This window comes from Geotrypetes seraphini, chromosome 5, assembly GCF_902459505.1.
Source record: "Geotrypetes seraphini chromosome 5, aGeoSer1.1, whole genome shotgun sequence".
In the NCBI taxonomy this organism is placed as follows: Eukaryota; Metazoa; Chordata; class Amphibia; order Gymnophiona; family Dermophiidae; genus Geotrypetes; species Geotrypetes seraphini.
In genome coordinates, this window is record NC_047088.1 from 192,200,455 (window position 1) to 192,213,515 (window position 13,061).

Here is a 13,061-nt window from a genome sequence, read left to right on the forward strand (position 1 = left end):
TTACTACAGAGCCAGCAGCATTTGTGAAGAGACTGAATGATCACAGTGTTGAGGCTGGAAAGTCCATTGTTCTGGAATGCACATATGTTGGTTCCCCACCAATTTCAGTCACATGGCTGAAGGATGGTATGGAAATTGCTCAGTCAGAAAAATGCAGCATAACCACCACAGAAAAATCTTGCATACTAGAAATCTTTAGTAGCACAAAAGATGATGAAGGAGAATACTCTTGTCAAATTGAGAATGAGGTTGGACAGGATGCTTGCCAAGCTCTTGTATCAATGCAAGGTGCGTTATCCTAATATTTATTATTTATTCGCCTTAGCAAAATAATTGCTATAATGCTTCATCTTACTAATTATAATAATTTTATCCTTTAGTACCACCTTATTTTGTTGCACCTTTGGAACCTGTGGTGGTGACAGTTGGAGATTCTGCATCTTTACAATGCCAAGTTGATGGGACTCCAGAGATTAAAGTATCTTGGTACAAAGGAGATACAAAATTAAGACCCACTCCTGCACATGATATGCAATTCAGGAATAATGTTGCTATCCTTGTTTTCAACCAAGTGGATATAAATGACAGTGGTGTATATTCTTGCAAAGCAGAAAACAGCGTAGGAGAAGCATCCACAGTAGCTCTTCTAACTGTCCAAGGTGATCATTTTATTTCATTTGGAGTCATTCTGTATCTTTGAAGGTTTCACCACTTTTAAATTGCTATAATTTATCGATGTTTTGCATATTTTTTGTCTGCAAATATTGGTAAAATTAAGAGTAAGGCCCAGATTCTGAAAACGGCACTGGTATGCACTTGAACTGTGCCTAAGTTAAATGTTTTAACTGGCCTTTTATTGTGCACTAATTGACTGTGCAATTAAAAACCAATTAAGAAAAAAAGTAGATGCCATGAGGCGCTTATAAAAAAAAAAGACACGTAAATCACATCTATACAGATGCTTACTGATGCCGATTGTCAAAAGAGGTTATGGGTGCAATTAACATTAGGTGCTGTTAAGCATGATTTTACATTGAAGATAAGTGCCGGAAATATAGGCCTGTAAAACCCTGGCCTACATTTCCAGCAGCTATCTTTGACAGAGGCTGCGATACTCAAAATGTCACTATAGTTTGAGTGTCATGCAACAGACGCCATTTTTTCAGGCGCCATTTTGAAAATCCAAGCTAATATCTTTCTAAAGAAAGTTATCAATGCTAATAATTTAGAAAAGTTTATTTTATGTAGCAAAGTGATTCAAAAGATATCTTTCTCTTTTATTTTTGTTTTATGTTTGTGCCACTGTCATAATTTTCTTACTGCTTTTTCCATTGCTAACTAAATCTTTCAGGAAACTTTAATGTATTTCACTTGTGTTTTTCCAGACCGCAAGCTTCCACCTTCCTTTGCTAGAGAGTTAAGGGAAATTCAAGGAACAGTTGGCTCACCAGTTACATTTGATTGTCATATAATGGGTTCTGCTCCTATTGAAGTGTCCTGGTATAAAGATGGTGTACTTTTAAAAGATGATTCTAATATCCAAACATCATTCATAGCTAATGTAGCAACTCTTCGAATTTTGAAAGCACAACAGAATCATACTGGTCAATATATTTGCCAAGCTTCTAATTTCCTTGGAACTGCATCCTCTAGTGCCAAGCTCATTCTCAAAGGTTTGTTAGTCTTTATATTTTTTCTTTTCAAGTATAGATATATTTATTTTATGAATTTAATCTTCTACTTTGTATGTATCAAGAATAGCAGAATATTTTTTTAAAATTTTACACCAATATTATACGATACTTTGCCACAATATCTTACAGATAAAGCTAACTTTAACAGGTTTAAAGTGGAATTGAAGATTTTGATGATTTGTGATTACATATTCACTGAATGGAAACTGGTTGATGATGGCAGATGGACTGCAGATGAGGATTAATAGCAATGTTTTTATCCTTCCTTTCTTTCTTTTTTTTATTGAATTTTAAATACTGTCTTCTTTGTTTGATTGTATAGTTTATCTGTATTTATGTAAAACATTTTTAGAAGCACACTATACCAAATGCATTTTAATAATTGTAAATGTGTATCTTTTGACAGGCACTACTTTCACTTCTCCCAGAATCTGTGGGATGGGCAATTTATTAAAAGAAAGAGAATGCATAAATTAATTAATTAAAATAGAAACATTCCAATCTGTATTTTATTGGTTTTATATTTTAGAAGGCAAGGTTGCACCTTTCTTTGATATAAAAGCTATACCTGCCGATGTTGCTGTGGGTGCAGCAGTCGACTTTGAGTGTCATGTCATTGGAACAGAACCAATTAAGATCACTTGGACAAAAGATAACAAACCAATTCGAAGTGGAGGAAACTATAGGATCACCTTTGAAAACAACACAGCCCACCTGACAGTTGTAAAAGTAGAAAAGGGAGATGCTGGACAATACACTTGTTCTGCCAGTAACGAGGTTGGGAAGGATTCCTGCACAGCCCAGCTCAGTGTGCAAGGTATGTTTGGTTCAGCTACTGTATTAAAGCTGAATTTTGATTTTTTTCTAGTTTTTTTGAAATCTGCATTTTTTAAAAATCTTTCTCTATACTACCTACAGTTTACAGAGAATTTCTGAAACATATTCTTTCATTATAGAATGAAAAGAAACAACAATTTTTACTAAAATAAACTGCCTGATGTGGTTGATGAGACCCAAGGCAATCCTTTACAAATTCAGGGTTCTGTTGCAGGCTCTTGGCCATTAACTATATCTTGATTCAAAAACAATCTTGTGCTCATGTACATTAGAGAAGCTATGGCCTCTGATACTAGCTTATATACGATGAGCCGCTAAAAAAGTTCTAAGCTCAACCAAGAAGAAAGTGATGTGGAGCTATGAAACTTACAAGTTATGCCACACTTTTCTTGACACTAAACTGGGATGCACACAGGTGAAGCTGGTCTCATTTAGAGCACTGGTCCGTCGTGTGAGCAGACTGCTGGGCAGGATGGACCACTGGTCTGACCCAGCAGTGGCAATTCTTATGTTCAATGATAAGATATGAAATAAAACAAAAAGTGTAAAGAAAAATATGGAGTGACTTGTAAGTTTCATAGCTCCACATCATTCTCTTTTTGGTGAGGTTGAGAACTTTTCAGCGGACCCTCATACCTGCAAAGTGTCAAATAAAGCTGGAAGTATTTGTTATGAATTGTACAAATGACATCAAACTGCCAACATATCCTCCTTCAGTTCCAGATGAGCTATTTTCAAAAATCTGTACCCTTTCGTATGGAAAAATTATTTGGAAAGCAGGATCTTATTAATCAAAACTGGTTTTTAAAAAATATATAACTTCTGAAGAATCAGCTTCATAGGAACCCCAAAATAATTATTTTATTTTGATTCACTAAGAAAGAAAAGATGTAACATGTCCAAATTTTACTTTATTTTTTTGTCTTTGTAACCACTTTCAAATTATTATGCTACATACATTTATTTTCATATTTATTTTCAGTAATGCAATTATTTTTTGCTACACAAAAGGTTATATCTCTTGTTCAGTTTCATTTGATAAATATTTTCTTCTGCTTTATAGAACCACCGAAGTTTGTAAAGAAGTTAGAAGCTTCCAGAGTTGTGAAACAGGGTGACTCAACAGAGTTCCAGTGTAAAATAAGTGGATCCCCAGAAATCAGAGCCGTATGGTACAAAAATGAGAGTGAAATCCGAGCCAGTAAAAAGTACCGAATGTCATTTGTTGATTTGGTGGCAGTGCTTGAAATTACTGATGCTACAATTGAAGACAGTGGTGATTACACCTGTGAGGCGCATAACAGTTTTGGTAGAGCAAGCTCTAGCATTGCTTTAAAAGTAAAAGGTCAGAACTGATTCACGGTGCTTCTTATTTTTAATTTTCTACCTTGCTTCTAATTTTTGCCACTGTAACTTTCTGTCTATACCTTAAAGTGGAAAGACAAGCTATCTTTTCAAGTTATACTGAAGAATCATCATTAATGCATGACTAAAATGTAGGAAACCGATAATGAATTATTTATTAACAAATCTGTAGTGCCCTAAATCAGGATATCATGTATAACTTTCAATGATAGAAAATGTAATGATAAATATGGTGAACTCCATTGAGGTTGAGGATGCTAAAGAAACAGCATTCCTTGCTCCTGGGAAGGAGGCAGATGTGATAATTGCTTATGAATAACAATTAGTTGATAGATTCAAGTCCAACGAAAACAAAAACTCTGTGGAGATGGTGATGTTCAAGATGCAGGCTTTATTTAAAAATATACAAATTCACAATCCACATAAAATATATCTAGGACTCAAACCGTTGGGCGATATGGACCCAACACGGTCCGTGTTTCGACAATGCTGTCTTCCTCAGGGGTCCCTAAAAGTCCTGATATAAAAGCACGTGGATTAAGACTAAAAACAGTAGTGAATCGTAATTCTGCTGCGCGAATGAGGATAGATTTAAGGCCACGATTGCAAGATTCTGAAGGGACTTTGTTATTTGGCCACCAGCTGAGGGCTTTCACTATAATGATCAGAATTATGAGGTAGTTATCAACATGGACTGTCATAATAATGTATTATTTTTCTATTACCTTCATTTAATAGTAACTATAGGTCTCATTGCACAAAATGGAGCCTGTGCTAAAATAGTACAGATTAATACATTTTAACAGTAGCTCACTTTGATAACCCTGCCCCTTAATAAGCTGGTTTAAGAATATAAGAGTTGGCATACTGGGATAGACCGAAGGCCCATCAAACCCAGTATCCTGTTTCCAACAGTGGCCAAACCAGGTCACAAGTACCTGGAAAGGCCCCAGGGAGAAGAAGGGCAAGAAAAATATTCTAAAATAAGTCATAGTTGTGAATGAATGCTCATGGCATCTTGATCCCAGTATTCATTACAATTCAGCAAGAAGCAAAAAAGAACAAGAAGAAACAACCAAAACTTTTGATTATTTATCAGTAGATGAAGAAGTAAGCATACCTATTTCTTGTTTTGACCATATGATGAAATAAATATTCATTGAAATCAGAATCATCCCAGCTAACTAATCATATATCTGCCAAAACAAATTTTAGATAAAAGCTGTTCCTCTCTATTAGCACATTTCACAGAATTTTGGTTGAAAACCTGGAGAACGTTCACTATCCTTGTCCTAATTTAGTTACCCATCCAGTCCTCCAGTGAAATATATTTGTGATTTGATTTGTAACATCATTATGTCAATACAGGCTGCTCTTAGATTTTTACAAATAAATGTTCATTGTTTATTTTATAGAACCTCCAGTTTTCATCAAAACACCAGAGCCATTTGAGGTTTTGAAGGGTACCGACGTGAGCCTTGAATGTGAGCTTCTGGGCACGCCTCCTTTTAAAGTTTTATGGCAAAAAGATAGAAAAGAACTTAAAAGTAGCAAGAAATACAAGATTATTTCTGAAAATCTCCTTACCAGTATTCACATTTTGAATGTCAGTATTTCAGAAGTTGGTGAATATCAATGTAAGGTGTTGAATGAGGTTGGAAGTGATATTTGTACTGCCTCCGTTACGTTAAAAGGTTAGTACATAACATTCTTTGTTCTTCCTAATATTTTTAGTTCTACTCTGCTCTTATTTAACTCTTTGGTATTTATGTGCCATCCTGTCCTTTCTTTCTTCAGAGCCACCAAGGTTTGTGCAGAAGATCAGCAATCTCACTGCTATGGCTGGAGAACCAGCTGAGCTACAAGCTACTATTGAAGGCACCCAACCAATTTCTGTTCTGTGGCTAAAAGACAAAGAGATACTCACAGAAAGTGAAAATATCCGAATGTCACTTGTAGAAAAAGTTATAACTCTGGAATTTGCTGAGACAGAATCTGGGAATGCAGGAAAATATACCTGTCAGATCAAGAATGATGCTGGAGTACAGGAATGCTTTGCTACTGTGACAGTTTTAGGTTGGTTGCAAGACAAAACTTTACAGCATAGCCTTACAGGGTCAGACCAATGGTCCATTAAGCCCAGTAGCCCATTCTCACGGTGGTCAATCCAGGTCCCTAGTACCTGGCCAAAACCCAAGGAGTAGAAACATTTCATGTTACCGATCCAGGGCAAGCAGTGGCTTCCCCCATGTCTTTCTCAATAACAGCCAATGGACATTTCCTCCAGGAAATTGTTCATAGTCTGTTATTGTGGTAATCTTTTAGGAATATCTCATCTAATAGTTGCTCTGTATCATATGATAGTAAATATTTCAGTTTCTTCCTTATTTTGAAAGATAAGTACATGTTACATTTCCTTTCAGAACCTGCAAGGATTGTAGAGGGAGCAGAACCAACCAGAGTTGCTGCAGGAGAAACTTGCACCTTGGAGTGTACAGTAGCAGGGTCTCCAGAACTTACTACTAAATGGCTTAAGGATGGGAGACAACTAAAAACTGACCAGAAATACAAAATCAGCTTCACAAACAAAGTGGCTTCACTAAAAATACTTTCTTGTGGAAAGGGAGACAGAGGGGAATATACATTTGAAGTGAGCAACACTATTGGTAAAAGCAGCTGCACAGTCTCCGTTGATGTTTTAGGTCAGTTGGTTAACTTCTTTTCATCTTATTATACAAATACTATAACATTTAAATTGTGAAAATACATAAAACCTATCTAATACGACCAGTACATGCCTAAACCCCACTCTACACCCTTAATATACTCTAATATGCTTCTAACTACCCAACTAATGCTAAAATGCCTCCATTTACCCAACACTTACCACCTTAAGATTTTGACAACTCTTTGGTAATTCTTATTACCCAACACTTATCACCTTAAGATCTCAACAACTCTTTGGTAATTCTTATGTAACTCTTATGACATCTCTTATGCTATTCCTGTAAACTTTTATGTAATCTCTGAAAACTTTTATGTAATCTGCCTTGAACCACAAGGTATTGGTGGAATAGAAATCACTAATGTAATGTAATATAATGATACAGCAAGATTGCTGTCTTAAATAAGGAAATTCTTTCAAATTATTGGGAAATAGCACAAACATGTCTCTTGCTGAAGGAAGAGTAAAAATTTCCATTTGAAATAATTTAATTATTTTTTCTCTTTCTTTTACTCTTTAGATCGTATTGTTCTTCCATCTTTCTCAAGAAAACTAAAAGATCTGAATGGTATATTACATTCCTCCATATTTATGGAGTGCAAAGTTTCAGGATCTCCACCCATTTCTATCACCTGGTATCATGATGGGGAGGAAGTTATCAGTGGACCAAAATATCAGGCTACTCTTGCAGATAATGCTTGTACTTTGAAAATAAACTCACTTGTAGGATCAGATAGTGGAAATTACACTTGTGAAGCTACTAATGCAGCTGGTTCTGATGACTGCAGTGCAGTCTTATCAGTAAAAGGTTTGTAGCTAACTTTTGAAAGTACTTAACATAGTATCCCAGAAATTAAATTCCTTTTTACTTTGTATTCAAAACTTTATTACTTTATATATTGCATAAATCACTTGTATATTATGGATAATCTTATCTTTCTTTACCTTGTTCAGAACCTCCCTCTTTTGAGAAGACTCCTGATCCTTTAGAAGTTTTACCTGGCACCAATGTAACTTTTACAAGTGTCTTAAGAGGGACCCCTCCTTTCAAAGTTACCTGGTTTAAGGACAGCAACATATTACAGACAGGAAGAACCTGTAGTATCACATTGAAAAATAATCTTGCAGTATTGGAGCTTTATAATATAGAGGTTTCCCAGAGTGGGGAATATTCTTGCCAAGTAACTAATGAAGCAGGCAAAGATTCCTGTACAACACACCTTTTTGTAAAAGGTTGGTCCACCTAATAATTTACTTTCTGACTGTAAACGTTCTTGGTATTTTATTATTTTAATAACCCATCTTCTATCTTTACTATAGAGCCAGCAACATTTGTGAAGAAACTGAATGATCATAGTGTTGAGGCAGGAAAGTCCATAGTTCTGGAATGCACATATGTTGGTTCCTCACCAATTTCAGTCACATGGCTGAAGGATGGTATGGAAATTGCTCAGTCAGAAAAATGCAGCATAACCACCACAGAAAAATCTTGCATACTAGAAATCTTTAGTAGCACAAAAGATGATGAAGGAGAATACTCTTGTCAAATTGAGAATGAGGTTGGACAGGATGCTTGCCAAGCTCTTGTATCAATGCAAGGTGTGTCATCCTCATATTTCATATTTTTTATTCATTCTCCTTAGCAGAATAATTGCTATAATGCTTCATCTTACTCATTGTAATCATTTTATCCTTTAGTACCACCATATTTTGTTGCACCTTTGGAACCTGTGGTGGTGACAGCTGGAGATTCTGCATCTTTACAATGCCAAGTTGATGGGTCTCCAGAGATTAAAGTGTCATGGTTTAAAGGAGATACAAAACTAAGACCCACTCCTGCATATGAAATGCACTTTAGGAATAATATTGCTATCCTTGTTTTCAACCAAGTGGATATAAATGACAGTGGAGTATATTCTTGTAAAGCAGAAAACAACGTAGGGGAATCTTCCACAATGGCTCTTCTAACTGTTCAAGGTGATCATTTATTTCATTAAGAGTTATTCTTTATCTTTCTAAGTTTTATTGCTTTTAATTATTCTCTTTATGGATGTTTGTTCTTGATACTTTTTAAATCCCTGCCCAAATGGATAAAATGAAGGTTATATCTTTCTAATGAAAGTAATCAGGACTAATCATTTCAAAAAGTTTATTTTATTACAGCAGAGTGATTTAAAAGATGACTTTGGTCCTTTTACAATATATACATGTTTTGGATATCTTAAGACCACCATTTAGAGAACCATCTTGCATGGTTGTCCAAATCCAGATTTTATAAATCTGTGATATGGCCCTCTAAAAATGCAGTATGTCTTTATGGCAAGGGGGCGTGATATGGTTGTATTTTTTTTCAGCAAGATTAGTGAGGATACAGAAATAGGATGGCAAACTCCAGTTTCAGAAGGGGAAGGGATGCTATGTCCAAAAAGATGGATGTCCATGTTAAACCTGGTATTTGGTACTTGCACGTTGCAGAACATTGCTCTGATTGATCAATTCTTCACTGGAGGGACTAAAGAAAGTTAATGTACATAATTTTCTGTAACTGAAGAGCTCAAATTTTAAAAATCACAAAGAGGTGTAATAGAATTTGAACCAGGGTCCTTTTCTTTTTCTGTCCTGGTTCTCAGCCAGTTGCTCTAATCAGTAGGCAACTCCTCCATATGAAAGACTATGTGACCATTTCATAATATAAACATTCCAATGGTGCTACAGTGATTTCCATGTCCCTCATTTTTCCCTGTTCATAGTTTGGATATTTCAGTATGTAAATTAGGATATTCATATTGAACACAGCCAAAATGGAAGTTCCATTTCTCAGGTAATTAAGAAAAGGCTGCATTTTGGCAGATCCTGTTCTAGAATTCATGAAAAATGGACCTCTATATTCAATGTACCAAGTTGGACATCCATTTTCTGAGTTAGATGTCCTTTTTAAAATCCACCTCCTCATCTCTCTTTTTTATATCAGCTTTGTGTCAAGCTCATCATTCTTTGCTGCTGTTTTCAACACTAATTGGAAATTTTTCAACAATCTTTACCGTATTCCACTTGTGTGTTTTTCAGACCGCAAGCTTCCACCTTCCTTTACAAGAGAATTAAGGGGCATTCAGGAATCAGTTGGCTCAGCAATTACATTTGATTGTCATATAACTGGTTCGTCACCTATTGAAGTGTCCTGGTATAAAGATAACGTACTTTTAAAAGATGATTCTAATATCCAAACATCATTCATTGCTAATGTAGCAACTCTTCGAATTTTGAAAACACAGCATAATCATGCTGGTCAATACATTTGCCAAGCTTCTAATTTCCTTGGAACTGCATCTTCTAGTGCAAAGCTCATTCTCAAAGGTTTGTCAGTCTTTATACTCTTTTCTTTTTAAATACACCTTTATTTACCCCTGGAATTAAATCTTCTACTTAGTATTTAGATATGATATTTCCTTTCTTATCTTTGATGGGCATATAATTGATAGATTCTTTAATGTATATGATATTTACACTTCTCTCTGAGCCTATAGGATGGAATAATCACTAAGAGAAAACAAATGAATTAAAATATAGAAATCTTAGTACCTATTTTTTCATTTTACATTTTAGAAGGCAAGATTGCTCCATTCTTTGATATAAAAGCTGTCCCTACTGATGTTTCTCTGGGTGCGGCAGCTGACTTTGAGTGTCATGTTACCGGGACACAACCAATTAAGATCACTTGGACAAAAGATAACAAACCAATTCGAAGTGGAGGAAACTATAAGATCACCTTTGAAAACAACACAGCCCACCTGACAGTTGTAAAAGTAGAAAAGGGAGATGCTGGACAATATACTTGTTCTGCCAGTAACGAGGTTGGGAAAGATTCCTGCGCAGCCCAGCTCAGAGTGCAAGGTACTTTTGGTTTGCTTGCACCATTAAGGTTGAATTTTTGTTATTTTTTATAATGTTCTCTTTGAAAGTTGTATTTTGGAATTCTTTCTCTCTTCAGTATCTAAAGTTCAAACAAGGATTCATGCAGAATTTCTGAAATATATTATTCCATTACAGAACGAAAGGAACCACCAACTTTCACTAAAAAACTGACTGAAACTGTTGAAGAGATCCAAGGCAAAGCTTTGCAACTTCAGGGTCGTGTTGCAGGTTCACATCCTTTAACTGCTTCTTGGTACCTGAATAATCAGGAAATTAAACCAACTCCCAATATTGAAATATCATTCAAAAACAATATAGTGTTATTGAATATTAAAGCAATCAGGGCCTCTGATGCTGGCTTATATACCTGCAAAGTGTCAAACGAAGCTGGCAGTGCTCTTTCCACCTCTTCATTAGTTATAAAAGGTTAGTTTAACAAAATGTCTCTAGTTTGTCAATCTCATTGTGTTTTGGCAATCACTTACCAATGAATAATGTTTATATTTTAGTCATGCATCTTTTACTTTCCCTCATAACTGTAAAGACAGTATTATTGTGCAGCTTGTGCAATAATATTCACACATGATCTCCTGGTATTGCCTAAATGATCAGTAGGAGACTTTTCATGTCATGGTTGCATCTTAGGAAAATTCTGGAAAGTTTAAAGCCCCAATTTGCGTATCCCGTTTGGGATGTTCTTAACTCCCTCAGTATTTTTCAAAAAACTACACTGAATGTGAAGCTTTTGGAAAAATAAGTATAGGAACACCAGCAAATACATGTCTATTGGCCAGCATTATAGGAATCTAGACGTGCAGAATAAGAATACCATCATTTAGCAGCTTTCATGTGAAAATGCTGGTGATTACATATGGAATTTCTGATTTTATTACTTCCACATGTAAGTGCCAGGAACTCTCCCCCTGATTCTATATAAATTGCTCAAATACGTGCTCCCAAATTTAGATGTGGAGACTAGATGTGCATGTAAACAAATTAGTCAATTGGGTGCTAACACCTAATTATTGTGTTAATTGGCACTAATTTGAAGATATGCATACATGTGGATAACTGCTATTCTGTAACTCAAACCTACAATGACTCTCATACAATCCAAAAGGGTACATGACTATGGGAGAAGTATGGGCAGGTCAGGGGTATTCCAGACATTTAGGTGTAGTGTTATAGAATACTGGGGTTACATGCAGAACTTGCATGCTAGGATTTCAGCAGGCATAAGTCCACAGGCCCGAAGTTGAGTGTGAAAATTCACTCTAAACACTATTCTACATAGGGCACTCAGTCCAGAGCACCCTTTATAGAATAACTCTTAGTGCCTTTTATTAGACTTATCCCCTATATGTTTAACAACCATTGTTCAGCCAATTAAGCAGAAATATATGAATAGCAATTTTTTTACATTTTAAAGGCCAAGCAAATTACTTAGGGATACTGTAATTCCTTCATATCTCTCATTTCAAGAATTTTTGCAGAAGTTTATATATACCTCAGACCCAGTGCAAATGCCTGTGGTGAAATATTTTGAACTATTCATATATTCCCATTGCAAAATGGGAGCATTCCCTGTATAAATCTGCGCAGTATTCTAAAATTGATATTTTCACATGTATGCAATCTGAAAGTGAAAGTGCTGCAATCTACATATGGAGATGCCATGCAAGGCTTATAAAATGACCTCCTTAGTCTGACAAAACAAAACTGAGCTTCTGTATGTTTTTGGATCCCTGGGAAGCAACACTTAAGACTGTAAGAGATGCTTCCTAATGACCATTTCATAAAAATGTGTTTATAAAAAAAAGCCAAAAAAGAAACAAATTGTTTGGGAGGTTTGAAGGGGTTTCCCTTTTCTTATTTGCTGATGGTACAGAAAGTTGCCAATGGTACATGTATTTTGATATTTTCAATTGTGAATGCTTGAGACAGCAATCCATAATATATGCCTTATTAAGTGGAAATTTTCAATTTAAAACTCCTTTCTATTCCCAGCAATTCTTTTTTAATAGGTATCTAAGGAAGTTATAAGGTCAAATTCCATATTATAGCTATTTTATATAATTATAGTCACATTTGCTATTCTTCCAGGTGGATTTACTTTATAATCAATTTACAGTTTTTATACTTGCACTTTTTCCAGTAATAAATTGAAAGTTGACATTTCTATCTCACTTTCAGTGAGTTACGGTATCTGACTTATCTTTCTCATGTTGTACAAAGGAAGTCAATCACACGGGAATAACTGGAATCTAAAAGAGTCTTTTTAAAATAAAATGTGCCTAGCATGCTAACAATTCACCCATTTCTGGACAACATCAGGAGTCAATAGCAGGAGAGATTAAAAGTACAATGGTATAGCTTATACAACTCTCTCTGAACAATTACAGCAAACAGGCTAGCTATTAAAGGGCCATATTCTATAAGCAGCACCTACATTATGACTGCTATGCATCCTAATTGCTGCTGCATAGCAATGCCTAAGTAAGGGATCCATGCCCTAACTTTTATTTTAA

The 13,061-nt window shown here is 35.4% G+C and overlaps 1 protein-coding gene across 18 annotated transcripts in view; it reads left to right on the forward strand.

Annotated features, from left to right (window-relative positions):
- Positions 1–13,061, forward strand: part of TTN (titin) — a 461,697-nt gene that overhangs the window by 188,102 nt on the left and 260,534 nt on the right. For all 18 annotated transcript variants that reach the window (XM_033947057.1, XM_033947058.1, XM_033947060.1 and 15 more), the window contains 15 exons: positions 10–288; positions 381–659; positions 1,386–1,673; positions 2,224–2,511; positions 3,595–3,876; positions 5,312–5,590; positions 5,694–5,972; positions 6,320–6,598; positions 7,142–7,429; positions 7,576–7,854; positions 7,942–8,220; positions 8,320–8,598; positions 9,688–9,975; positions 10,225–10,512; positions 10,669–10,959. In XM_033947057.1, the coding sequence (XP_033802948.1) occupies positions 10–288; positions 381–659; positions 1,386–1,673; positions 2,224–2,511; positions 3,595–3,876; positions 5,312–5,590; positions 5,694–5,972; positions 6,320–6,598; positions 7,142–7,429; positions 7,576–7,854; positions 7,942–8,220; positions 8,320–8,598; positions 9,688–9,975; positions 10,225–10,512; positions 10,669–10,959 (4,245 nt within the window). The remainder of the gene's footprint in view (positions 1–9; positions 289–380; positions 660–1,385; positions 1,674–2,223; positions 2,512–3,594; positions 3,877–5,311; positions 5,591–5,693; positions 5,973–6,319; positions 6,599–7,141; positions 7,430–7,575; positions 7,855–7,941; positions 8,221–8,319; positions 8,599–9,687; positions 9,976–10,224; positions 10,513–10,668; positions 10,960–13,061) is intronic.